Source organism: Talpa occidentalis, unplaced genomic scaffold (assembly GCF_014898055.3).
Source record: "Talpa occidentalis isolate TD23 unplaced genomic scaffold, MPIMG_talOcc4v2.1 talOcc4.4, whole genome shotgun sequence".
Classification (NCBI taxonomy): domain Eukaryota; kingdom Metazoa; phylum Chordata; class Mammalia; order Eulipotyphla; family Talpidae; genus Talpa; species Talpa occidentalis.
This window is the reverse complement of record NW_023604295.1, coordinates 143,983,553-144,011,091: the sequence shown is the minus strand read 5'-3', so window position 1 is coordinate 144,011,091 and position 27,539 is coordinate 143,983,553. Positions and strand designations below refer to the sequence as shown.

Here is a 27,539-nt window from a genome sequence, read left to right as displayed (position 1 = left end):
GCACTTTGTGGGTGCTATTTGCTCCCCACCCCCCGAAGGTGTTATGGAAAGAAAAGCCTCTACTTTTTTGTTTTTTAAGCATTTACTGGGCGATTCATACACCATCCTGGGCCTGCCCAGTGGCCAAGACAAACAGATGTGCTCATACTCATTTCAGAAAAGAGATTCTGGGGCTCAGAGAAGCGCCCAGCTTTACTCCAGGCCTCCCAGCAAGCAGCCAGGCTGGCTTTGAACGCAGGTCTCTTGGGAACCAAAGGCTCAGTTTCCTTCTGAGGTTCCACTGTCCTTCAGCCGCATGGACGAACACATTGGCCAAGGAATTGATACCTGCTTTTGTTTTTGCTTTTAGAAATCACCTGGCCCAGTGAAGAGCCCTGAACCAGTACGCGGGAGAAAGGCTACAACAGAAATACAGTCAATGATTCACTTAACAAAGGAGGCACGTTTTGAGAAGCGAGTCCTTGGGCAATTTCGTCTTTGTGCGAACATCCTAGAACGCAATAGATGGCGCAGCCCTGCCCACGCCAAGGCGGACGGTGTAGTCGCCGGGACCACCGCCATCCCGACGGCCTGTTGCCGACCCCCACTTCGTTAAAGGAGGCGTGACCGCGTGTCCGACACTGTCCCCTGGTGCAGGGCCCTGCTTGCCCTTCGCCTCCCGGCAGAGCAGCCCGCTCAGCACCCTCCTGCAGGAAGGAGGGGGCCAGGAAAAACACCAGACACCCCGTCAAATTTGAATTCCAGATAAGCACTGAATAATGTCCGGATACAAGTGTATCCCAATGGCGCATGGGCTATACTTACCCTTGAACAACCGCCATGCTTATCTGAAATGCAAATCCGAGTGTCCCGTAGCTTTATTTGCCAAATCTGGCATCCACCCTGGAGTGGGAGGCTTACTGGGGAGTCTCATGCCAGGCGCTTGGTCCCAAGCCTTGCTCTAGTGGGAGTTGCCATGGCAGCTGAGCGGGCCTTCTGGAGCAGAGTCTAACCACCTCCCGCCTCACCTCGCCCCTGCACCCCCCACGCTCTGAACACGCTGAGCTGCTTTCAGTTTCCTGGATGCGTCATTCTGCTCATGGCCGGGTCTAAGCACTCAATGTGCTCTGCGTACTTCTCGTCTCTCTTCCCCTCACCTGGCTAAGGGTTAGCGGTCCCTCAGGTCTCCACTCAGAGTCACCTCTGCCAAGAAGCCTTCCTGGATACCCTGGACCATCTCTGCCCATAATCTTCTGGCCCTGGGTTAGCTGGCACCCTGCCCCTGCCCAGGGCAGCAGCCACCTCTGACCACACTGCTCTGCAGGGAGGGGGCTGTGACACCACTGCTGTCACACACACGATGTCACCTGTGCTCTTGCCTCCTCCCACCCGGTGCCAGCGCCTGGCCTCAGATGGTCAGTAAGTGCTCATCGAATGATTCCCCAGGCCCCTTTAAAGGAGTGGACAGGCCAGAGCACCCCTTGTGGGCAGTGGGGCGATGCCAGAGTCAGATGGCGGAGGCTTAGGGCAGGTGGTGGGGCTGGTGGGCTCAGAACCTCACCCATATGTTCCTGCGCCCCCACCAAGACTTTGCCCACGCACAGCCTGGCAGCAGCGAGGAGGCTTAACCCTTAGGGGCTCGGAGAGTTTCACAAAGAAGCAGGTGGCCGTGCAAACTTCAGTCCCCACAAGACACCCTCACACACAACTCACACACTCACCCGTAACTCACCATTTCACACTCACTCACACACACACACTCAATCATTCTCACAACCTACTCACACACACACACTCACACCCACTCAATCTCACACTCACATGCGCACACACCAGCCTCTGCTCCCCTGCAGAATCTGCTGGGTTCGTGGGGCTCCAGCAGAAGATGCCCTCGGGGGCCAGAAACACCTTTGGGGGCCGAAGGGGGGCGGGGAGATGGCATCGGGCTGGGGCTGCCCGGCTCCCCGGAAAGTGCCAGGTGCCTTGTCCCGGGGTGCTCAGCCTCCCGGTCCGAATACGTTAAAAGGACAAAGAGAGCGGCCCCCTCCGCCCCAAGTGAGCTCCCCGACAGCACCCCTGTGCCTGCGGAGGCCCCACCCCGGCGCGGCGGCGGCCCTTCCCGGGAGCTCCGTCCGTCCCGTGCGGGCTCCCAGAACCTGGGCTTCGCCCTCCGGCCCGGTCCTCCCGGTCCCGGCGCCAACTTCGCGCCCCGCGCTCAGCCGCGTCGCGAGGGACTCACCCGAGGGGCGCGCCGAGCCGGCGCCGGGGTCCTCGCGGGCAGGTGAGCGCGCAGGTGAGCCGGGCGCGCGGGGGGCGCGGGCGCTGCGAGGCCTCCGCGGAGTCCGCGCTGACAGGTTCGTGTTTTCCCCTCGCCCGCCCGATCCTCGCTAACCACACCCCTGCTGCTCGCCTCCCCACTTCCTTAAGGGGTGGGGTGTGTCGTCTGGTGCCGAGTGCGCGCCGGCTCCAGCCTCTACCATAAACTCTGCAATAGACGCCGCCGGCCAATTACCCGAGCTGCACGGGCGCCGCGGGGGACACCTCTGTCACCCCCGATCCCAAGTGGGGTCTATTGCTAGGGGCCCCCAAGTCCTGCTCCCTCCTCCTGCGCACTTCCAGCCGGCTGGCAGACCTCTGCAGTGGCTGCCCCCCTGGCTCCACTGCCTGACCCCCGTTTTCTGTGCCCCCCTGAGTGGCTCCCTTTGGAGCCCTTTGCAGGGCTGGGGACGAGCAGGTGGAGATGGCCAGGGGCTTGGGCAGAACAGTGCAGTGTCTGAACCGGAGAACCATGCCCTGGAGCTGTGGTGCTGGGGCAGGACCTGAGGGAGTGTGTGGACACCCTAGAAGCTGGGCAGCCTCCTCCCAGCTCTCCACATCAGCTGCCTCGCCGCCCAGCGACAAGGTCACCTCTTTACCAGGCCAGCTGGTCAGCAAGACCCCAGGTCCCGACTCAAAGGCACTTACCAACCCTTTTCCCATCACTAGAATGATCCGTGACTTCCTCCCGGAGAAGGAAGTGAACTAACCTTAGCATAAGGTCAAAAACTGCTGTGTCCTCTCCCCCCCCTTTCCTCAGAGTTCCTCCGGACCCCCAGCCTGGGTGCCTATTTCAGTGTCCCCTCGAGGGCTGGGGGGACAGTTCTGCAGAACATATCACCAGGCGTCTGAGGATGGGGTCCCGGGGTTGAGCTGGGTGGGCAGGTGCTTAGCCTCATGGGACAGCTGCCCCCGCACACCCATGGCACACTCACCCCTCACTCAGCAGGAGGGTCTAAAAGCCAGCGCTGCACGAAGGAAGCACGCAGTTCCACGATGTCATTTATGGAGACCGATTAGCTGGCACAGCCAGGGCCGCACAGCCGGAGAGCCGTGCTCCAGAGGGCAGTCCGGGCAAGAGCTGCAGCTTTTAAAATGCAGCTACGTGTGTGCCCCTCCAGGCCCACTGAAAGTCAGAGTCTCTGAGCCTGGAAACCCCCAGGCCCAAAGGGGGTGACAACCTCACCTTTCAGGAAACCGAGGCAGCCCTGGCCCTGCCCCTAGTCCGCCCGCCCCCAGTGTTAGGTAATGCTGTGGCTGCCAAGCAGTGAGACTGTGGCAGGTGGATCTTCAGCAACCTTGGCCAGGGTTGGGGAGACCACGCAAGTCATAAGGGGTAGGCTGGAGGGGCGGGGAGCGTGGGGGAGACAGGTGGGCACCGGACCACACTGAAAAGATTGTCAGTCAGAGGACTTTAGAAAGTGGGTGGTCCTGCGGTCGGGAATGAAGCGAGGAGGGCCAGGTGGGGTGAGGGGTGGCTACCTGCGGGAATTGCTGAGGGTCCCTGCCATGGGAACTGCCCTGCAAAGCAAGCCCCACAGGTCTGAAAAAGGTGTTCGCGTCTGCTGCCCCTGTGTGGCCACACGTCAGAACTGCAAACTCCCGAGCCCTGCTTGGGGAAAAAAGTTTTCCAATATTCAAACTTCTCAGAAGTTGTTGAATCATTCAGCTGTTTTTTTAAGCTCCAGGACCTAGCTTCTAGAATCACAGAAGCATTGGTTTTATTTATGAACAAGACCTTGAGAGCTCCCTGGAGTGGCTGACTCGGCCTTCACGTCTCCCGAGGGTGAGAGGGGCACAGCTGTCTGCTTGTTACCTTTCTTTTAAATGAACCATCAAAACTGCTTTCTGGAGCCTCGAGTTCCAGAAACCCTTCCCAGGGCTCACTGTGGCTTGGGATAGCTGACCACCCGCTGGGTGGAGAAGCAAAATGTTTCCTTTTTGCTCTCTGCCTTTTTGTGCTGCTCTCTGTGTCTGAAGCGGCTTCAGGGCCATGGAGTCAGCCTGATGGGCGGCCGGCGGGGGGGGGGGGGGGGGAGTGTGGCTGGCCCAGTAGGAAGAGAAAACCATAAGGAAACAAAGCTGGGCCTTCCCACTCCATTTCCACCCGGTCCCCAGATTCAGACAGTCAGCTGTGCCTCACACTGCTTCCCAGCACAGCCCGCGGTGCCCCCCAAGGGTGCAGACATTATAGGGGCACCAAGTGTTCAAATCTTGGCATCCTCTTTGATTCTTCCTTCTCCTTCATTACCCCACAGCCATTCAATCCCCAAGCCTGGGGATCCTTCCAGCACCTTTCTATTCATTGATTTTTTCCTAGTCCTGCTGTCCCCCCCCTGGTGCAAGGTCTCTGTCTTCTATCTGGACTCTTGTGAAAAGGCTCCCTCTAACCTGGCCCCCACCCCTACTCTGAGACAACTGGGCTGGGGCTCGAAACAGTCGCCCAAATGGGCATCTGGAACCACAGGCATGGGCGAGACTGAGGCGGGAGGAAGGGCGAGCTGAGACCCTCAGGGCCAGCTCTTGCTGGAGGAGATTTAGTGACAAAACACAAGCCCAGTGGGCTGGGCTGCTGAGTAAGGTGGAAGTGAAGACGCAAAGCCAGCACGTGCCCGCAACTCTGCTGAAAGGCTTGACTGAAAGGGGATCAGAGAGGAGGCTGGTGGAGGGTTCCAGGTTGAATGAGGGCTGTTTTGCCATTTAAGGTAGGAACCAGCAGGGCAGGTTTAATTATTTATTTTTTTAAAGATTTATTTTTATTCATGCATACAAGAGCTGGGGTGTAGGCCAGAGATGTGGGGTGTGGGGGTGGTTGAGAGGATTCACCAGAGAGGGAGTGGGGAGCAGAACAGGTGGATCTACTGAAATACACTGCTGAGGGGAGCAGCAGGGAGTCAGGAGAGGTTTGCTGAGCCCTGTGGGTCAGTTCCCTGGCCGGCCGGGGATCGAAATCATGCTATAGTGGCTGCATATAGCTTCAAAGTGCTGAGACCAGGGCAGGTTTAAACGCACCAGGTAGGTGAGGATCTGGTCCAGAGGGAAGCCGTGACCCCGGGGAGGTGAATCCATCCTCTTGAGCCTGCATTTCCTAGTCTAGAAGAATGTCTACTGCCTGCTCTACCCATTTCAGAGGCATGTGAAGCCCCAGTGAAGGGATTCAACGCAGATGCTGTGACACGCTGTAGTGTCTTCGGAAGAGGTAGGAATCGAGTTGGGTAAGGTCGTAGAAAGAAATAACATGGCTCTATGATACAGCACACTTTGTCAGGTGTACGCCCACTGACAAGGCCTTCCCTCTACTGTCTACTTAACGGAGGTCCGCAGTACTGCAGGAAGAAAGGAGAGTTGGAGAAGGTCAAGAATTTGTTCCCAGGTGCCCGGGTGGTCTGTGAGGGTCTGCATTTGGGGTTCTCCGTTACGGATAATGGAATTCAATCCCATGATGGAAATTTACCGATGGAATAAATTTCATTGGAGAAGAATAGTATTGAGAGTGTTCTGAACAAAGAACAATTCATAAGCACAGTCTAAATAACTGAAGTCCTTCTTCACAAAAGGACACACGCCTCTTGTGGAACCAGGTGCCTCTGGTTTACTAAATGACCGTGGTTGAGGACAGAATCAAGTCCGTGAAAGTGCTGCTGGCTCGCCCTCTCTCTTCCCGTAGGGTGGGATCCCATGGGGGAGTCACAGGCCATGTAAAATAGAGATGACACCTCCCAGCACCCTCGCAGGCCACCACATTATTAGGGGGTGCGGTGCCTCAAGTGGGAGGGACTTGCTTTCTGGGGTCTGGTCCTTTTGGAGGGTGGGGAGTTTGGGAGGGTCCGGGATGGGGAGGCTGGGGGGAAGGGTGGGCTGCAGGGCGTGCTCCTAGAAAGAGAGACTGCCCCACTGTCCTGCCCATTCCCGTTGGCTCTGGGGCCTCCGGGGCCTTCCCTTCTTGACGGTGCATCCCTCTCCCCACCCATGAAAGTCCCTCCAGGCCCCGCAGCCCTAACTAGTGGGCCTTGATTTCCTCCTGCTGGTGTCTGAGTCCCGCCGGCCTGGTTCTCTACTGGGGCGTCAACTAGGGAGTGGGAGCAGGTGGGTATAGACAATTCGCTGTGAGTAGAAGAAAAAAAAGCACCAGCATCTATGGCTGTTCACAGGACAGAGACCCATCACCTCCTGAGGCCCCTGGATTACTTAGCCCAGCACAGTAGTTAGTGTCTATTTGGGTGAATCATGGAGAAAAGTTAAAATGACGTCCTGCAACCTACCTCACAGAGGGGAAAAAACACACGCGATATATTTCAGAGAAATTTCTATTCAAAATGTCTGCGAAAGAATCGGGTACTTAGAGATGGATTTCAGGATTGCCTCATGTCAGATCGCCAAGTCGCCGTCTGTACCAGCTCGTCGTGTCACCCGAGTCCTGAGTCCCTGCAGCAATCGCAGCTGTCCGTACTCTTCCCTGGGGACATCAGAAGAAGGGTGGAAAGTCCAGTGCCTGCAGAGGCAAAGCAGGGACTGTGAGGGCTGGGCTGGCTGGGTCCTGGCGGGCTGGGGACGGCACCCTTCCTCCAGGGAAGAGCTGCTGTTTCTTCTGACGGTGTGTGGCCATGGAGGAGGGAAGCTCGATGCAGCAGTGCAGCCAGTTTTCTTTTTTTTAAAATAAGGAGTGCTCAAAAAAACCAAAACTAGAAAATTACTCCACTTACAGTTAGTACCAAAAAGAATCAAATACCTAGGGATAAACTTAGCTGAGGAGGTGAAAGACCTGTACTTTGAGAATCATAAAATGTTGTTGAAAAGAATTATAGGACACGGCTAAATAGAAAGATATTCTGTGTTCATGTATCTCAAGACTTAATAAGGGGTCAATACTTCTCAAAATGTCCCACAGATTTAATATAAGCCCAATGAAAATCCCAACAATGTTTAATGCAGGAAAAGAAAAATCCACCTTAAAATTCAGATGGACTCTCAAGACTCCCCCAAGGTTAAATCTGTCTTTTTAAAGAAGAGAAGGCTGGAGCTCTCCCACATCTTGTTTTAAAACTCATTATAAAGCTACAGTCATCAAAGCAGCATTGTATTGGCATAAAGATAGACACACAAACCATTAAATAAATAAAATAAACCTTTGTGTATATGGTCACATGATCTTCTGTAAGAGTTTGAGGACTTGATGGGTAAAGGACAGTCTCTTCAAGATATGGTGCTAGGAAAACAGTATGTTCACGTGCAAAACAATGAAGTTGGGCCCTTGCCACACACAGTATTTATAAGAATTACTTCAAAATAGATCAAAATCTTAAGCATAAGACCTAAGACTATCAAATTTAGAAGCAAACATTGGGGAAAAGCTCCAAGACATTGGATGTGGCAATGATTTCTCGGATATGACACCAAGAGCAAAGCAACAAGTAACCCGTAATGGGATGACATTAAAAAAAGTTTCTGTACATCAAAATCAATAGTGAAAAGGCAACTTACAGAATGGGAGAAAATATTTGCAAATCATTTATCTCAGGAGGGGTTAATATCCAGAATATATAAAGAACTTGCCTGACTGAATAACAACAAAAAATCTGATTAAAAAGTGAGCAAAGGATCTGAATAGACCTCTCTCCAGAGGTGATATCCAATGGGCCACAGGCACACGACAAGATGGTCAATGTTACTAATCATTAGGAAAATGCAATTCAAACCACAAGCACAGACACTTCACACTCATTAGGATGCAGCTATCAAAAGAAAGGGAGGAGGGAGGGAAGGAAGAGAAGAAAATCACCAGGAGTGACCAGGGTGTGGACTGTTGGTGGGAAAGGAAAATGGCGCAGCTGCTGTGGAGAACAGTCTAGAAGTTCCTCAAGAAAGACATGGCCACCAGCTCTCCGTGATTTCTGCCAGCAGTGGACATCTTTTTCTATCCTACTTATAACTAACTTGTTATTTAAAGTATGTTCTTTTTAGGTAACATATAGTTGGGTCTTGGTTTTTTTTTTTTTTTAATCTAATCTAGTAAACTCTGCTTTTATTTGCAGTCACTTTCTAGTGAACTGCTTTAAAAAGAAAAATAAAGAAGTCATTTCCCCTCTTCTTTCTGCACCAATGGTTGTTGTCTCCTAACACAATTTTTAAAAATAGTTATTGTTCCTAACAAATGTCATGGTGATGGCAGGGGGGCTGGAAATGCAGCGTCTGTCAGGGATGTCTGGGGATCGGGAGGGACAAGATGGAGACAGGGAGAAGACCGCAAAGTTTGTTTGCAGGTTAGTTGGCATCCAGAGATCTGCACTTCAGGGTTCCCTGAAGAAGGCCCTTCCTACTGAAAGGAGAAACATGCGGTGACAGATTGGTTAAAGTCACAAGATTTCTCTGGCTAAGTCTCAGTCACTTCTCAATTGAAATACGCAAAGAAAAAAAGTTCAGAGTGTCTAAGCGGATAAGAACGTGAAGCAATGAATACAAATTTTCTTTTTACATTTAAAGGAAAGGACGTCAGAAAAGTGAACTATATGCCCTGGCTTGGGATCAAATAGGAATAGAACCAAGCCCCTTCTGGATTTCTCCAAAGACTGGAGAGCCTTACTGCTTAATGCTAACCTTTACATTCTTCTTCAAGAAAAAAAGACGTGTTAATTTCTAGTCTCCATCCTTGGATTGCGGGCTCCATTCCCAGTCTGGGAAACCAAGATCAGGGGGAAACTCACTGAAGAACGGAATGGGCCCTAGAGATAACGGATTCACAGGGAGTCTGTGTATCCCTAAGTTTATCCCTAAGTGGTTTTGATTCTTTTTTTGCACTAGGGCACGCAAATAAGAGAAACAGTGAAAGAAAATGCGATCGGACCAGGCAGGATTTCGGGGAGATTGGGGGATCAGCCCCATCTCGTGGCCTTTTTGGAGATTGCCTCAAGGTTTCCATTTTGAACCAGTAACTCTAAACCCAGACAGCCTGTGGGGTGGAAGAGTGAATCTAGAACAATGACTGAGTCTCAAACTTTCGGGTGCCCGGGAATCGTGGGGGGGGGGGGGGGGGGGGGGGGGGCTGGCGTGAAGGTGCTGGCGCCTGGGTCGCTCCCCCAGAAAGGCCTGTGGATGGAAGTGGCCCCAGAAAGCCGCAGGTGGTCGCGGACCAGGGGTCACCGCTGGAGGCAATAAGCATTCGTGGTACTCAAGCCCCCGGCACTGGTGGGGAAGGGCCGCCCCGAGGAAAAGTCTGGAAGGATATTTATTGCCAAGAGCCATAACAAGCCCGGGGTTTCTCTGCGCTCGCAGGTTGCTGCCGGCTCGTGGGTGCTGCAAGGTGCGCCACGGGGGTGGGGGAAAGGGGGGGGTCCTCCGGCGCGATGCCCAGCGGGGCTCCGTGCTGAGGCTGCAGTACAGAAGAGGAACCCGAGCACCCTGTAAGGGAGATTTGGGGGGCCCGGCTCCGGCCGGGGATGGCGCTGCCTTCCCGGGCTGCTCCGCAGCGAACATCGCCTGGATAGGGCGGCCGGGGTCTCTGGCCCCCTAAGACACTGGGGCCTCGTTTCCCGGCCGAAACCAGGCGGGAACGCGCGGCCAGGAAAGGCGCCCGCACGTGAGGCGGCGACGGGACGGAACCGCGGCGGCCGGCGAGGCGCGGGGGGCCCGGCCCCGCCACACCCAGGGCCCCGCCGGGCCCGCGCCCCGTCCGCTTTCACCCCCACGGCCCCGGCGGGCCCCACGTGCGAGGCCGCCAGGGCCGGCTGCGGGAAAGGCGCCTGGACCCCCCAGCCCACTTCTAGTCGGAAGTGGGGCTCCCGTGACGCGGAAGCCCCGCGACGCCGCGGGAGAGCCCCTCCCCGGGCGCCGCCTGACACGCCCGCGCCCCGCGACCGAGCGGCACCGCCCGCTCTTCCGGGGTTTCCCCGCGCTGCCCGGAACTGGGCGGGGCCTCCGGGGCGCGCCCCGCGCGATTGGCCGGCGCCGCCGTCCCTCGGCGCTCCTCGGCGGAAGGGGCGGGGCTTCGCGCCGCGGGCCCCGGAACCGCGAGGCGGGTGGGCGGGGCCGCGCGGAGTGGCGGGCGGGCGGGCGCGGGGGCCATGGAGCCGGGCCCCGCCGCGTCGCCCGGGCCCTCGCGCTCCTTCAAGGAGGAGCTGCTGTGCGCCGTCTGCTACGACCCGTTCCGCGACGCCGTGACGCTGCGCTGCGGCCACAACTTCTGCCGCGGCTGCGTGACGCGCTGCTGGGAGGCGCAGGCGGCGCCCGCGTGCCCGGTGTGCAAGGACCGCGCGAGCCCCGCGGGGCTGCGCCCCAACCGCACCCTCAACAACCTGGTGGAGACGCTGCTGCGCGAGGAGGCCGAGGGCGCGCGCTGGGCCGGCCGCCGCTCGCCGCGCCTCTGCCGCCTGCACCGCGCGCAGCTCGGCCTCTTCTGCCTGGACGACAAGGAGCTGCTGTGCTGCGCCTGCCAGGCCGACGCCCGGCACCGCGGCCACCGCGTGCAGCCCGCCGCCGACACCGCGCGCGACTTTCGGGTGAGCGGCACCCCGCCCGGAACCCCGCGCCCCCGCCCTGCGCCTCCCCGGGGCGCCGCGGGCCCCCCACGCCCGGGCTCTGCCTCCCCCCGGGGCGGGCGGCGGGACTCCCGGGGGAGGGTTCTCCAGGGGGCCCCACCCTCTGCCGCGGGGCCCCCGCGCCCTCCTGCCCGCAGGGCGTGGCCCTGTCCCCGAGACGCGCAGGTGGGGTGACCCCGGGCCCCGCCCGGCACCTCGGGTCTGCGGCCGGGGAAGGGTGCTGCGTTCCGATCCCCCCGGCGGGCCCCCGGCCTCGGGGCTGGCCCTGCTGTGTGGCTGCGGGGAGCCCCGGCCCTGGCCGGCTGCCTGGTTCTGGAGCCTTCTCTGCTCGCTGCCCCCAGCTGCCAGTGGTTATGAGGAAAGTGAGGGCGAAACTGACACCGAGAGTTCTCCAGCCTCGGAGGAGAATGATCAGGAAATGAATGTGGGCAGCTCGGGGGTTTCAGAACGTCTCCCCCTGTGACCCAGGATGCAGTGCCGGTGTCAGCCGAAAACAAGTTTTGTGAAATGCCCGTTGTCCTCTGGAAGGTTCTGCTTTCGGTGCTGTTTTCCTAATTGCACAGGGTGTGAGACACCGTTGACCAGATACTAACTCCAGGCTCTCAGTGTGGAGAGCCCTCCCTGGCTGGCAGGAGCTGGGTGCTGACAAGGCGGGGCCGCAGGGCGCCCTGGGCCTGGTGTCCAGATGCTCTTTGTCTTTCCTAAGAAATACCTAAAGTCTCTGGTGGGTCCTCTCACCCCCGCATCTCTGGCCTGTGCCCCAGCTCTTGTATGTGTAAATAAATAAATTTAAAAAAAAAAAAACAAAGAAACAGCTAAAGTCACTGACAGCCCCCTGGACATGGTGGTGGTTGAGGGGGAAGGCCAAGGCCGTGACGTGTTAGCTCTGCAGTGGCTTGTCCGCGGGCGCCCCTGTGACCCCTGTCGCCTTACCTGTAGCGGTCCCCATTTCATTTCCACTGTCAGAGGGCCAGGCCCTGATCTGGGAGAGCCAGAGGAAGTGCTGGGCACTCAGGTCCAGGGTCGGGGCTGGGCAACTTGGGGTTCATCATGACTAATCTCCGTGGAGCTGGAGAGGTGAGAACAGGAAGATGGGCAGGGGCAAGGTCAGGAACTCTAAGGCAGAGCGGGCTGAGCCAGGATTCAGGATCACGAGCCAGGGCCAGGAAGGGAATAGAGGACACCAGCGCTCTGTCCATCAGCAGTGTGGTGCAGCCGGGCCCAGAGATGCCGCCTGATAACCGGGATCCTACCCTGGGGAGCTTCAAGCAGAGACCTGAGGGACAGGAGTGTCGCCAGGTGGAGGCTGGGAGAGAGGCAAACTCAACAGCTCTCATACGGGGCTGATGCAGGGAGCCCCCACTTCCTGGACAGGGGAGCATTTCTGGGGGGCCTGCCCGGTGAGGATGGAGGTGCACAGGAGCCAGGAGGCCTCCCTGGCCTTTATCCTCCCTGGCGACGGGTCATGGGGGTGCACACAGACAAGCCACTGCAGAGCTAACACTTCACCAGATAAAGGCCAGGCCTTTATCCCAGGGGGCCCCCAGAGGGACTGGTGCTGCCAGATGGACGGTACTTGTGGGGACCATCAGTCCCAAGGGGAGTGCTCGCATGCAGGTGGAACACGCTGTCCTTCAAGAACTGCCTAGACCCTGTGCTCCCGGACCTGCTCCAGGTAGTGTGGGGTGCTCAGGGCAGGAAGACAGAGCCCTGGCCCCACGGGGCTCTCGCGTGGGCTTTGAGGAGTCAGGAAATACATCAGGTGTAGCTCTCGATGCTGGAGTAGGTGGGAGGGGGGAGCCTTCCAGGTGCATGGAGATGGCTGGAACCCTCCGTGCTGGCCCTCTGTTCGGGCGCCTGTGCGGGCAGCTGGCGTTGGTGGGTATGCGCGAGGCGGGGGTGACTGAGGACCACTGCCAGTGACTGTCAGCAAGTCGGACAGAGTGCCCAGTACGCAAATGCCAGGCTCCCTGGGTCCAGGAGAGGACAGGCAGCCTCAGCCCTGCTGTTCGGGAAGACACTTGGGCTGGCAAGGTCTGGGCGTTGTCCCAAGCGCAGTGGGATGAAGGGAGGGCCCCGTGAGATTTGGAAGCCTGGCCTCGGTGTCACCCGGGCTCCAGGGGCTTGAGGGTGAGTGCTGCAGCTTGATGTGCCCAGGGCCGTGAGTCACAGCTGCACAATGTACGCCTCCTTCTTAAAGGTGAAAGCATCCCAACCCGAGGCTGCAGGTCCGCTATCGTAGTACTGACTGCAAACACAAAACTAGCGTCACTTCCGTTTTCTCACGCTGCACCTAGGCAATAAACCAAAAGAACTTTCCAGGTAAAATGCAAACAAAACTACAGTGAGTGCCCTTCTGTGGAGCCTGGCGGCGAGAGCGTCATTAACAGAACACAGGCGCCGGTGCGTGCCACGCTGTTCGGGAAGGGAGTCCTCAGTATTTTGTAGGTTGGCATGGGACGAAACATTCATGGAACATGTGCAGGCCCCCTCATGCACAGCCCCACAGCCACGGCGGCTGTTTCACTGGTGAGAACAGACTCTTGGGCCCAGGGAACCAAAGTGGCCCAGCCAGGACTCAAACCAGCCTTCCCTCGCCTACGCCAGCCTCTGCGCTGGCGCCAGCTGCAGGCTGACCTGCTCTCAGGCCCCATCAAGTCCCTTCTTCATCCCACAGGACAGCTGTTGTTTGCCCCTAGCCTCTTCCCGCCCTGGTCCGCCCCTCTCCCCGGGGTTGCCTTTGCAGAGTCAGTCTGCACCCCCACCCCAACCTAGAGCCCTCAGGGTGCCTCTTAGGGGACACGCCCAGTTTCCCCTCCCAGGTCTTTCCTTTTGCTGACTACCCACCCCATCCCGATCCTGAGCTCATGGGCCAGGCCCAGCCGGATCCAGGTTGGTGGGAGAATGGAAGCTGCTCGCTGAGGCCCTGGAGTCGGGGGCCCAGCACAGGTGGACAGCTGCTTCTGCGGCAGTCTGGGCCGGGGACGGCGGAACAGGCTGGACTGCAATTGGGTGGGAAGGACCTGGACAAGGTCAGGTTGTCCCAGCTCATTTCTGTGTCCACTCGGGACACTGGGGAGGTCACTGTAGGAGAGTTGGACTCCCCGTGCAGGGGCACCGGTGCCTGCTGTCTCTGGGCAGATGACGTTGTTGACTCGCTGGGTCCCCACCTGTCCTGTGAGCCAGGCCGTCTTGGTCCTGGGGAGTGCAGGCGGGGCTTCTGCGAGGCGGGGCGTATCCTCAGCCCTCTTCCCCAGATGAGACGAGGGGCAGAGGAGTGAAGAGTGGCTCAAGGTCGCCCGTGTCCAAGTGGGCGAGCTGGGATTTGATCCTGGGCAGCCACGCCTGAGAGCTCTGAGCTGCCCCATCAGGGTGGCTGAAGTCAAATGTTTGAAATACAGCAGCAAGAAGCCCCACACTGCACAGGTGCCGGGAAGTCCTGGCGAAGGACCAGGAGCCTGAGCTTTTCCTTTTGCGATCACGTCAGAGTGGCCACGGAAACTCCTGTGCCTTCATCTTTAAGGCGAGGAGCCCGGCAGTCAGGGAGGGCGTTTTCACAGTCCTCGCCGGTGATAAAGACAGGGTCGCAGCCCAGGCCTCCCGACTCCGTGCAGCGGGCATGCAGCGGCCGCCGGGCAGGGACTGATGGGGCATCTGCTCTGCTGGGCTGCGGGGCCGGGGCGTCCTTCGCTCTGTCTGCAGAGTTCTGCGGAGCTCGCGGGCTAGGTGCTGGCCTGTGCGTTGGGACCCGCCCTGGGAAGCTGCAGCTTTCCCAGCAGAGAGGTGATGGGGGAGGGCAGGGCAGGATGCGGGAGAGCCCCCAGAGGTGCACCTGAATGCCCTGCGGGAGAAGGTGGCTCCCTGGAGGAGTGCGTGGGGCACCCTGAAGAGGGTGGCGCGGGTTTTTGGGCAGCTGGGTAAAGTGGATGGGATGGGTGAAGACGCCCAGCCTGGGGCAGCTCTGGCTGCAGACCCGCCCCTGCACCCCCATAAGAGCTTGCTGTGATGGTCATGGGAAGTCATACTCTTAGCCCTCGACCTTTCTGCTGTACCACACAAAACTCTGCTCCCGGATGTTGTGGGTGAAACGATCTGATAACGTGCCAAAGGCATTAAACCGCACCGTTGACATTTGCTGCTTAAGGAATTGAACTCAGTGAAAAGCGACAGTGAAGTCACACTCCTCTCACGTAAATATAAGCCCCGTTTTGTGTGTGTGGCTGAGTAACTCGAGTGTTTCAATTTGACGCCACAGTCGGAGCTCTTGGCTCCCCGGGGCTTGGGGACCCGGGTGACGCTCCAGATGTGTCTCAGGCCGCTCTGCTTCCTGAGGGTCAGGATGTGACCCAGCTTCACCCCAGGGCTCCCCAGGGACCCCCAGTCTCTGCTCCTGCAGGTGCTGGTGGGCTGCATGCAGGCTCCTGAGTGGGGGACGCAGTCGTGATACAAGCGCAGTTAGTGTTAACATCAAACTGTCAAAAGCAAACATGAAAAATTCATTTACAGTCAATTGAAGTCACTTTTGACGTGGAGTAGTTTCTAGAGTAACCGCTGCCGGCAGAGGAGGGGAAGGTGGGATGTAAAATGCACAGCTCGGGTTTCCCCACTGTCCGGAAGGAGAATGTTCCTGTTTGGTTCGATTTGGCGAGTTATTTCGGGGGCAGGGAATGCTGTTCCCGTTCGCTCTTCCCAGACGCCCCAGACAAGCTGCCGGCTCACCGCAAGTGGAAAGGTCCTGCTCTCAGGTGGCGGGGGGTGGGGGGGGCCCTGTCAGGTCAGGCTGAGGCTTTGGGTTGACATCGGAAGGAAGCACCCGTGAAACCTTCTCAGACGGTGGAGAGAAAGGGGTGGACCTTGATCCCGGCGGTGGGGTCCAGTCTGCACCTCGCGCTGCCCGCTGGGGAGCCCTGAGCCGGGGAGCCCTGAGCTGGGGGGCCTTGAGCCGGAGGTTTATGTTGAAAAGACAAACTATTGCACAAAAGCGTTGGATTTCACGGGTGAAAGTACAGTCATTCCCGACCCGTGACCCGAGCCTGTTAAGAGTCTAGGGCACGCCAGGGCCGGGGAGATGGGCAGTTTAGAGGGGATGTGGGGCAGTGACTGGCTCAGAAAGGCCCCGTGAGCTGCTGCGCTTTGGTAACACGGGGCTGCAGGCCGCAGGCCCACCTGGACCCAGCTGGCCGGAGGGGACACCCTTTGCTGCCCGTGTCTGAGTGTGGCCGTGCGAGAGCGAACAGGCGCCTGTGCCTGCTCAGCCCTGCGTCCTGTCCCTGGTGCAGAACGAAGGGCCCTTTTGGGGACATCTAGGCCGTTTTTGCTGTAAGCGTGAGATCCCGGGTCAGGGCGGTGCCTGCCTCTCCTGGGCCCCGCAGTGTGAGGACAGGCTGCGCTTGGTCAGCGTGGTGGCGGCGCCCTCGTGGAGAGGAACTCCCTCGCCTGCATGCTGTGTCGCCTCCACCCTAACCAGCCTCCCGCCTCTTCCTCTTCCCCACGGCAGGCCAAGTGCAGGAACATGGAGCACGCGCTGCGGGAGAAGGCCAAGGCCTTCTGGGCCATGCGGCGTTCCTACGAGGCCATCGCCAAGCACAATCAGGTGAGTGGGTGCTGGGCAGAGTGCGCGGTGCCCCGCCTGGTGTTGTCCCCCTGGGAACTGTAGGCATGGAGTTGGCCCTCCCCAGCCCAGGGGCTCCCCCCACCCTGCCCTCTGATGCCAGCTGTGCTGCCCTGCTCGGCCTCTGGGAAAACCACCTGTGCCAAGTGCCCCCCACCCCTGCCCATGCAAACCCCCCACCATCCCCACCCAAGCTGTGCCTCTCACCCCTGCCCGTGTGCTCAAGCCCACGATGAACTGGGGCACGCTTGTTACTCCTCTTGCCTTTTCACCCACCGTGTCCGCTCCATCAGCCCTCCCGTGCCCGTGCCTCCTGGGCGAGGGTCAGGATTAGGAAAGAGCCCCATTGTCACCTGACCCCCCATCAGACCCCAAGCGGCAGAGCAGGGGGAACAGAGCAGTGGGCAGGGCGGCGGGATGCCGGGGCCACATGGGAGCTGCAGAGCAGACCTGCTTTCGAGGCCAAGTTCTCCGTGCAAGCCCCCCGGCCCCCACCCAGCTAGTCCCCACTGCGGTGAAAAGAGGACCATGCCCTCTTGCTGGGCTGTTCGTAAGCGTTCGGCCTAGGAAGGCAGAGGGAAGTCAGCCAGTGTTGCTCAAGTCTGCTAGGCCAGCAAACCATCGAGGCGTTTCTCACCTTTTCCATGAATCATGCGGCATTCTGCGGCCAGCCCGGAGCACGCCAGGCTTCCACTCCGAGAACCAGATCCCTGAGCCACCCAGGCCGGCGCGTGTTGTTTTCCGAGGTTGCCATGGAACCCTGAGCTCCGTGTCCTCGCTTGACCTTGGTTTCCTTTTGTGGCTGACCTCACCGCCTGGCTGGCCTGGGGCGGGCTGGAGCGGGGCTGTCTGCGGGGGCTTCTGTCCAGGCGGCCGCCCCGCCCCGCCGCGGGACCTGTGTGGTCAGGGGCGGAGGACGCGGTGGTCCCCTCCATCCAGTCAGCGGGATGATGCCTGACGTGGAAGTTTGAGGTTCCCCTTTCCTGCGAGGCTGCCACGGCAAGAGTGGTGGCCTTGCCTCTGCCCTGGCTGCTTCTCCGCCCTCTGCGCTTCCCTGGCCGTGTGTTGAGAGTCACCCTTGATTTCGCGCTCTCCCTCAGGGCCTGGTCGGCCTCAGCCTGGCCTGTCCACCGGCCCCTCTGCTCACTTGCAGCGCTCTGGCCCCTCGTGTGTAGACTTTACACAAGTAGAGCAGCCGTGTGTGTTTCTTGCGGGAGTGCCAGCTCACCCGTCCCGGCAGCCGCCTGTCTTTCCTCCTTGAGGCTTCCCAGGGTGCGTTGCCCTTAGGAATAGTGGCCGTCGGCCGTCTGGACACGCTTCCCCGGGTTTGTCTTTTCACTGTCGCTTCCTTTTGGTCCCTTTCTCCCTGTTGCGGGTCATCTTGTCACCCCGTGGTCAGGGCCGCCCCAGGGACGGGGCCTGCGGTCACCTGCCTTCGAGGCGCGTCAGTGTCATGTTCTGTGGAGAGCCGTGTTTCTCCTCCCAACAGGAGGAGAATTTCTCTGCTTTTTCTTGAGATATTCTTTGCCTTTCTTCCTTAAGAAAGAAATCTGGAAAGCTATCTGCCTTATGGCTCCAATTTTTTTTTTTTAATGCTTTTTGTAGCTGTGATTAGGAGAACGTGTATCATGAATGATTCCACTTTTAGGTAACTACCTCCCGCTATTCGTTTGGTGAGCGCTGGCTGGGATGCACCTGCGATTGGAAGGCCCGCGTCAGTGGCCGCTGTCCGCACCTTCTGTGCTGCTGCCTGAACCAGACGGGCGGGGGGAGTGGAGGTCGGGTCTTCATTGCGGTAAAGACTGGTTTATGGCGGTCGGCGCGTTCCGGGTGTGCAGCCTTGTCGTCGACCCCTGTCTCCACTGCACCGTGATCGGCCCCCGGAGTCCAGTTTCCACCCGTCACCCTACAGTTGGCCCCGTTTACCTGTTCCCCGCCCCCCAATTCCTTTCCCCTCTTCTCTCCACCCTCTTCTTTGTGTCTTGGAGTTCCTTCTTGTTTTTTATTTGCTTGTTTTGTTTCTGTGTCTTCCACCTATGCCTGAAATCACCTGGTGTTTGCCTTTGATTTATTTCCCGAGGCGCTTCCCCTCCAGGTCCAGCCGTGCTGCCCTGTGGAAAGGTTTCGTCTCTTTTCAGGGCTGAGAAGGATGCCATGGTGCACCCCATCTTGATCTCCCCTGTCCGTCAGCCCCTCGGTGGTGCCCCAGTCTTGGCTGTTGTAAACAGCGCTGCTCTGAACATAGGGGTGCAGAGAGCTTTCCAGATTTCAAATATTTTTTCCAATTCACTGAAACAACCTTCTACTGTTTTTTTCAGTGATAAATGTGTGCTAATCAAACCGTATCTGCGTTCTGTCTCTGGGGGTTCTGCAGCTGGTTTCTGTTGACAACAGGGTTCTAGCAGACTGTGCACAGCCGAGGCTCCCTGCACGGCTGACCTCGGGCGCCCTCCGCTCTCTGCAGGTGGAGGTGGCCTGGCTGGAAGGCCGGATCCGACGGGAGTTCGATAAGCTCCGGGAGTTCCTGAGGGTGGAGGAGCAGACCATCCTGGATGCCATGGCAGAGGAGGCGCGGCAGAAGCAGCTGCTGACTGAGGAGAAGATGAAGCGGCTGGCAGAGGACACGGAGGCGCTGGCCCATGAGATCGAGCGGCTGCAGATGGAGATGAAGGAAGATGACGTGTCCTTCCTCATGGTGAGCACCGGGCCCCTGGCTTCCCTGAGCTATGGGAGCGGGACCAGCAGCCCCGGCCTCCCTGAGCGGCTGGACACCAGGAGGGCCTCCTGGGCCAGGGGCTGAGAAGACTGGCATGGGCAGTTTTCTCTCTCCCCTCCCTCTCTTCGGTTTCTTCGCCTTCTGCTTCTTAATTCGGTAGCGTACAGGGGACCCTTGGCAGTGGGGTTAAGGTGTCACCCCCGCAGAGACAAAAATCCAGAAAGTTGAGAATTCATCGGCCACCCTACCGCAAGGGCCCCGCATCTGTGTGTCCAGCCAGCTCCCAGCCGTCACTGAGCCTTCAGGGTCAGGTTTTTGTGTGGACACGATGCTTTCACCCCTCCCGGGTTTGCACCTAGGAATAGATTTGCTAGATCACGTGGTAACTCTTGGAAGGATCGCCAGGCTGTTTTTCAAGCAGCTGCACCGTTTTACATTTCTGCCGGCAGTGTGAAAAGGATTGCGATTTCTCTCCATCCTTGCCAGCACTTCAGAGATACATATGTATTTCTTTTTTACAACCGTAGCTGCCGTGATGGGTGTGGAGTGGTACCTCACTGGTTTACTTTGTATTCCCCTCACGGCTGGTGATGTCGAACAAGTCACGTACTGATGGGCCGTTGGTGTAGCTTCTTTGGGGAATAGACATCCCGAGTTCTTTGCCTGCTTTTTAAGTTGGCTTCTATGTCTTATGTCGTTGACCTCTAAGTGTATGTAAGTATGGATACGAGACCTTTATAGAAGATGTACATCTTCTCCTCATTTGTGGGTTCTTTTTCCACTCTTTTTTTTTTAAAGATTTATTTAAATATTTATACAAGAACTGGGGTATAGTCAGATGCATGGGAGGGTGAGAGGATTCACCAGAGACAGAGTGGGGAACAGAACAGGCAGATCTACTGAAATACACTGCTGAGGGGAGCAGCGGGGAGACAGGAGAGGTCTGCTGTGCCATGGGGGAATCTCGCTGGCTGGCTGGGAATCAAACCTGCTCTGCAGAGGCTGCGGACAGCATCACAGAGCTGCGCTCAACCCGCTCGCCACCGGGGAGGCCCTCTTTTTCCACTTTCTTGCTGACACCCCTTGAAGCACGCGTTTTTCACCCTTGCCCAAGTCCAGAATCTTCTTTCACTGCTTGTGGCTTTGGTGTCAGAGCTAAGGAGCCATGGTCGTGAGTTCGGTAGTTCTGACTACATTTAAGTCTTTGACCCACCTTGCGCTCCTTTTTGGCATATGGCACAAGGTGGGGCTCCATCGTCACCCTTTTGCACATGGATCCCCAGCCCTGTTGGCTGGAGACTGCCCGTCCTCCGTCCGATGGCCTTGGCCCCCTTGCAGAGAGCCCATGGACAGAACGTAGGAGGGTTAATTTACGAACTTTCAGTGTCCACTGGTCTGTGTGTCTCTCCTCGTGATGGTGCCACACTGGCCTGACCACTGTTGTGTGAATAAGTTTTGAAAGCAGGAGGCATGAACCAACAGCCTTGTTCTTTTTCCAAGATTATTTTGGCTATTGTGGGCCCCTGGAATTCATGTTTCCATCTGAAGTTTAGAGTCAACTTGTCAGTTTTTGCCAAGAAGCTTGCCACAAGTTTAATAGGAATTGCAGAGTCTGTCAATCTGTTGTGGGGGTGGGGGGATATTTCCACCTTAACAGCATTAAGGCTTCTGATCATGAGCAAGGGGTGACCTTTTGAGGTCAGAAACTTAAACTTTTTTTGTGTGTTTATGTCTCTTGTTTTTTATCTTTCAGAAACACAAGAGCCGGAAACGTCGGTAAGTGGCTCAGGCTGGTTGAGATGGGGAGAGGAGGGCAGGGCAGGCCAGGGGAGGGGAGGGGAGGGGAGGGCAGGGCAGAGAGACCAAGAGCTCTGGGGCTGGGAGGTCAGGATGCTGGCTGGGGGTCTTGAGAGGTGCAGGTGGGGACTGGCCAGGTGGCTTTCACGTTCCATTCAGATTCTCATGGGTGCAAATTGTTTTCTTGAGCGGGGGGCAAATGGGTGGTATTCTCAGCAACTCGTCCCAATTTCCAGGGCCCTGAGAGCCTCAGGATGCACTGGCTTGTGCTCATGACTGTGGGGTTCCCAGGGTTGAGTAAGGAAGAACAGGGTCTTGGTCAGCGCTGAGCAAAGAAGGCAGAGAGGCTTTCGGCGGTGGTGAGTTCCCTGTCCCTGGAGGTATTCAAGAAAAGGCTGATGACACCTTTAGATTATTGGACTAGAGGACCCTTAGGTTCCCCCCAGCTCAGACATCCAGAGCTCACGTGTGGGATTTCTGCCCACAGGGATGGAACCTTGTCACGAACTGCCAGTTTGTATTCCTCTCAGCTGGGGCAGGGTGGGCCTGGTACCAAATCCCGAAGGGGTGTGAGCTGCCCAGGAGGCTCCTGGGTCATGTGCAATCCAGCCCAGCCCAGGTTTGTCTTGACAAGGTGGCCAGGACATTTTAGCCCAAGGCGAGGGAACAAGTCCAGTTGCCTGTTTCCAGCTGCCCCGTTAGGCCCCAGGGGCGTGACCTTGGCCATGCCCACCAGGCACATGTCTCCCTTCCCAGCCTCTTCTGCACCATGGAGCCGGAGCCTGTGCAGCCCGGCATGCTCATCGACGTCTGCAAGTACCTGGACTCGCTGCAGTACCGTGTCTGGAGGAAGATGGTCATGTCCGTGGAGTCTGGTAAGTGGGGCGCAGGTGGGCATGGGCGGCGGAAAGTGAAGTGCGTCACGGGGGACCACCCCATCACGTGTCCCAACTGCGTCCTGACAGTCCCTGCTGCTGCCCCATCCCTTGGCCCCTGCTCTCAGCTCCCGGCAGGTGCCTTCCTCCCTGGCTTCCCTCTATTCAGAACCCCCTCCTGTAGGTAAGGATAGATTTCCGGGCCAGGACCTCTGCTCCCAGGGTCGCTGTGCCCGGCCCTGTGGATTGAATATCTGTGATCCTTCCCCTGAAATTTGCATGTTGAGGGCCTGACCCCGTGGGATGGCATTTGGAGGCAGCGTTAGGTGATTGGGGTTACCTGAGGCCAGGAGGTGGCCCCAGGACAGGCTTGTGTCCTTGCAAGAGGAGACAGCACTTCTCTCCCCCGCTGTGGGAGGCAAGAGGGCGTGGTCTGTGGCCAGGACACCGGCCCTCCCCAGCGCCCTCCAGAACTGGGATGCACTTCAGCTCTTTGAGTCCTCTGGCTGCGGTTCTGTGTGACAGCCCAGCCTGTCAGTGACATAGCGGGAGAAGCCTTGGTGACCAGGCACGGTGGTGTGCTTAGCCGTCCAGGACACGTGAGCCGCAGGGCCCACTGGGTGGGGTCCCCACGGGATGGGCTTCCTGGGGCAGCCGTTCTGAGGACCGCAGACTGGTGGCTTAAAGTCACGGAATGTTACTTGCTCACTTTCCAGAGGCTGAAAGTCCACAGCCAAGTTGTGGGCAGGACCAGGCTCCCTCTGGAAACCTGGCGGGGAGGGGCCTTCTTGGCCTGTCCCCGGGCGGCCCCCACCCCCTGGGCCATGGCTCCTGTCCCTGGCTCGCCCCGTGTCTGATCTCTGCCTCACCCCCCAGGCTGCTTCCTCCGTTCCGTGTCTGTCCTCACAAGGAAACGTGTGGATTAGGGACCCGCTCTGTTCTGGTCTGACCCCATCTTAACTAAGCACATCTGCGGTGACCCCGTTCCCAGACAGGCAGCTTCTCCAGGAGTGGGTATTGGGACTTCAGCCTGTCTTTGGGGGGCACATTTCCACCCATGGCCGCCATCCCCTCCACAGCCCAGGGCAGCTCCCCTCAGGCCCCGGGGCTGGTGGGACCCGGCGGAGGGAGGCAGGACTGTTGGCTGAGCTCCCGTCTCCCCCTCTGCGCCCAGTGCCCTTCAGCTTCGACCCCAACACCGCAGCCGGCTGGCTGTCCGTGTCCGACGACCTGACCAGTGTCACCAACCACGGCTACCGCGTGCAGGTGGAGAACCCCGAGCGCTTCTCGTCGGCGCCCTGCCTGCTGGGCTCCCGCACCTTCGCACAAGGCTCGCACACCTGGGAGGTGGACCTGGGGGGGCTGCCCAGCTGGCGCGTGGGCGTGGTGCGCACCCGGCAGGACGCGGGAGCCGAGGGCCACTCGCACAGCTGCTACCACGACACGCGCGCCGGCTTCTGGTACGTGTGCCGCACGCAGGGCGTGGAGGGGGACCACTGCGTGACCTCGGACCCCGCCACGTCGCCACTGGTGCCTGCCATCCCGCGCCGCCTGCGCGTGGAGCTGGAGTGCGAGGAGGGCGAGCTGTCCTTCTACGACGCCGAGCGCCACTGCCACCTCTACACCTTCCACGCGCGCTTTGGCGAGGTGCGGCCCTACTTCTACCTGGGCGGCATGCGCGGCGACGGCCCCCCCGAGCCTCTGCGTATCTGCCCCCTGCGCATCACCATCAGGGAGGGGCTGGACGGCTGAGCCCGCCCGCCCTGTCGGGGTCGCCACCCGTGGGCCCCTCGGCCCAGGTGGCAAGCCTCCCGGAGACACCTTGCCGGCCAGGTGCTCCCCGGGATTGTGGGACCTCAGGACCTGAACTTTCTCAGTCCCAATCCTGGGATTTCTGGAATCATGTCTGCTTCTAGAATAGCCTGTTTTGAAATGTGCTTTTATTATTAGCCAGACCGTGGCCATGGGGAAGTTTGCTGTTACAGTAAGAAGTAGCGGGACCTCTTGCCACGAGCAGCACCGGGCAGATCCCAGCATCCTGGGAGGCAGAGGGAGCCAGGCCACAGTGTGAGCGGAGCCTGGTGGTTTTCCCTGAAGGAGCAGGTCAGGAAAGCAGGCAGCCTTGCCACTGGCCTGTGGGGGTGCTGGGGCACAGGCCGAAAACAGAGACAGCACAGGCCGAAAACAGGCCCTCTGCATTGCGGAGGGCTTGAGTTCAGGCAGGCTCTGCCACGTCGGGGTCCTGGCTTTGGGCAGGACCAGGGCCCCCCTGCACTGTCCCTGTTTTCGGCCTGTGCCCCAGCATCCCCACAGACCAGCTATGCTCGTCCATGTGTAGACACTACCCTCTGGGCAGAGGGCCTCAGAGCACTCAGGAGAAGTTTTAGGAACCACAGCCTAGAGCTGTTCCCTCTCAGGCTCGGTTTCCTCATCTCTCCTGGTGAGAGATGAGGTCCCCCTGGATTCCCTCTCACAGAGGAGTAGAGAAGGCAGGCTGGGTGGCCTGCGATCTGGGGGTGCCCAGGGGCACGGAGGGAGCACCCCAAGGCTGTGCTGGTCTCAGCCTGCTATTCCTGCTCAGCCACCTGTGGTTCCATCCACATCTGTCCTCCCTCCCTCTCCTCGTTTTTAGCTATCCACTTGCAGGTCGGGAAACTCCATGGTAAGGGCAGGGTTTCCTTGGGAGCTGTGCTCTGCCGAGGCACACCCCTCTGCCCGCGGGGCCCTTCATCGAGGCAGACACTTGAAACAAGTGATGACTCAAGCCCATAAATTGGTTATATACGTGCTGTTGTCCGTGACATAAAATGCAGCGGCTGCCAGGACCCGCCTGCCCACCTGTCTAAAGGGTCCGGGGCTCAGAAGAGCCCAAGGCACGCTGGGGCCACACTTGTGCGGCCAGCACAGGCCTGCGGGTCAGTCTGCACAGCAGGCTCTGCCTGGAGCTATTTTGCTAGCTACAATAAACTTCCAAAAATGTTTTTATTTCCACCATAGATGTTGGGAGAGTGTTTTTTTGTAAAACAGGACAATTTCATTAACGTAGACCTCTTTTTCGAAAAATAAACATGAGAATTTGTGTTAGACTCCTCTTTCTTTGTGAGTTTGCCCTCTGAGACACCTCCCTGCCACTGGCGGTTGGCCATGCTCTGTGGTCACTGCGTGTTCCTGGTCGGCGCCTCAATGATGGACTCTCAGGTGATTTGCACTGGGCCAGTAACACTGCTGTCAACGTGTATACACAGGTTTTGGAGGAATGTGCATTTTCCATTCTCTTGGGTACATACCTAGGAGGAGACTTGCAGGGTGGAACAGTAATTTTAACCTTCCCTGGAACTACCAAGCTGTTTTCCCACAGGTGGCACCATTTTCTATCCTTGCAGTGCATAGGGCCCGGTGGTCTGTGTCCTCGTCAACACTTGATGTCTGTCTTCTAGCTTAGCATCCCAGTGGACATCCAGAGCCTCTCATTGTGGTTTTGATTCACCTTTCCTTGAGTTGCTTTTGTGCTTCCTTGCTATTTCTGTATCCTCTGGGAGAACTGTGGTCAGATCCCTCACCCATTTTTTGGTGGGGGTGGATTGTGAAATGTAATGAGTTGTCTATGTTGGAAGTGCTCAGATTCCTTCAGATTTCTAACAAGAATGTATACATGACGCGTGTGTGAACGATTTCATGGTCATGGGGAGATGGCCAGCTTGTAGTAAGTGAGAAACGGATTCAGAATTCCACACTCAGGCATAGGAAACGCACTCACAGATTGGCAAGGTCCCGGCTGACTGTGTGCGTTGTCTGCTTGATTTGCTTACGTGGTTGTAAATTCCCAAAGTGCAAATGGTACTGGAACAGTCCCCCACTTCTGCCAAACCCTGCACCCTTGCTCACAGGCTGTCATCGCACCATAAAGGGAGGCTTACACAGGTATGAACGCACAGGCCCGCCCCGCGCCTCTGGGATTCAAGCCGCGCCCCTCAGCAACCTAACAGAGACAAACACAAAGCGTGTTATTAAAATAATTTTTGTCTTCAGTGGGGGAGGTTGGTTGTTTTCATGCAGTGGGTCCAACTCGCCGATTTAGCTTTTCATTCCCATTTTAAATATTTCGCCCTAGGCTTTTAAAAGGGGGGTTCGGGGGGAGCAGTGGAATTCAGATGTTCTTGATAAGCCTGAAATCAGACCTCAACCTGTTTAAAATACCATTTCGTCCTCACAAAGGTAGCTAGTGACTCAGATAGCCTAGCAGTGAGATCAGGATGCAGGTCAAAACAATCTGGCTTCAAAGTCTGACTGCACCCCTTTGTTACCCGTGGAGAGTTGCTTTGCCTGTCAGTGCCTTAGTTTCAGCAAGCAAAAAGCTGAGCTAGGAAGATTCTTCAAGATGAGTAGAGAAAGTCACCCACCTCCAGTCATAACAAGTGAGCAAACATGTCAAACACTGAGTGGGGTCTGGCCTGTTCTCGAGAGCTGAGAGTTCACTGTGGTTTCAGCTGGCTCTCTGATGAAATAGCTGAGACCTCAGATAACGCACTGGCCTTGAGTAGCAAGGGGTGGACGCCTGCATAATTCATTCCAGGTCTTTCCCAAAGCTAAGGATCTGGGATCATCCAGTCTGTGTCACAAGCAAAAGCCCCATGTCTGGCATGCAGTGGGGTGCTTTCTTGGTTGCGGCTGCCCACTGGTGTCCGGGGATGGTAGGGGACCCTGAGCCTGTGAAAGAGACTCAGGAGTCCTAAGGTGTTGAAAAATTGTCCCTAAAGTCAGCAGTCACATGGCAGCAACTGTACTGCCACCGCCCAGAGATGGCTCTGTGTCCTGTGCTGGGAAGGATGTCCCGTGCTGAGAGTGAGCTGAGCCGCTTGGACCTGGCCAATGATGACGCCTCAGTGGCGGGGACTGTACTCTCTCCCTTCAGGGTTTCCAAATGGAGAGGCAGCATCCTCCCTGGCCCACGGCATCCCCTTCCTTACCCAGGCGCCTGCGGTTGGGAAGGGGGGGTTGGGGGATAGGCCCCGCGGTGGGTGCTGTTCCGCCTTGCTGCTGGTGGGTGTCACTCGGGTGGGTTTCGCCGGCAGAGGAAGGCAGTTTCTATGGATACAGGCTGGCTGGGATTTGCATAATGAATTTCAGAGAACAGACAGCCTGGGAACAATGTGCACTGGGGAGGAACATAAAGACACATGGAGACGAGTTGGAGGGTCGGGGTCATCAGTTTTCTGGGGACAAGTGTCTGGGAACCTCCTCCACTGTCTGGGTTAAGCAGGGAGGATGGGGGAGGCAGCATGTGGACGGCCCCGCCCCCAGGCTCCGCAGGTATTTGCTCCTGCTCTTTGCTCCCCCTTTACCTCCGCTACTGGCTAAGGGTCCTCCAGGAACTATACCTGGCTTGTGAACCCCCCTTGATTTACAACCAGAACATGCCCCAGACACCTCTCATCCTAATCACCGCCCTGTGATCATTGGCGGAACCAGACCTGATTCCAAGTCCAGAAACATCTTGCTGGGGTTTGCAGCACTAGTTCAGTTTGCGAGGGCCCGAAAGGAAGGGCTTGAGTGGGGTAAAGAGGAGCAACGGACTTGGACATTGGGAGGAGGCAGGGCAGCCAGGCTGGTCCCAGCTAGCCAGGCAGCTGGGGAGAGAGGTGCCTGGCGAGGCAGGTCAGGAGTCTGTCAGGTCTCCAGCTTAGTGAACTACGGGGAGCTGCAGGCTGCACTGA

At 57.8% G+C, this 27,539-nt stretch overlaps 2 protein-coding genes across 3 annotated transcripts in view; one reads left to right on the top strand and one right to left on the bottom strand.

Annotated features, from left to right (window-relative positions):
- The window catches only part of PTK2B (protein tyrosine kinase 2 beta), a 103,627-nt gene extending 101,360 nt beyond the window's left edge, over window positions 1-2,267 (bottom strand). For both annotated transcript variants that reach the window (XM_054701072.1, XM_054701073.1), the window contains exon 1: window positions 2,219-2,267. The gene's annotated coding sequence lies outside the window, so the exon portion shown is untranslated. The remainder of the gene's footprint in view (window positions 1-2,218) is intronic.
- An 8,015-nt stretch (window positions 2,268-10,282) lies between these two features.
- On the top strand, window positions 10,283-25,945 carry TRIM35 (tripartite motif containing 35). Its single transcript, XM_037526496.2, has 6 exons — window positions 10,283-10,787; window positions 16,324-16,419; window positions 18,902-19,132; window positions 20,907-20,929; window positions 21,707-21,825; window positions 23,000-25,945. Exons 1-6 carry the CDS (start codon window positions 10,353-10,355, stop codon window positions 23,575-23,577), a joined length of 1,482 nt encoding a protein of 493 aa, XP_037382393.1. The 5' UTR covers window positions 10,283-10,352; the 3' UTR covers window positions 23,578-25,945.
- Window positions 25,946-27,539: the final 1,594 nt, after the last annotated feature.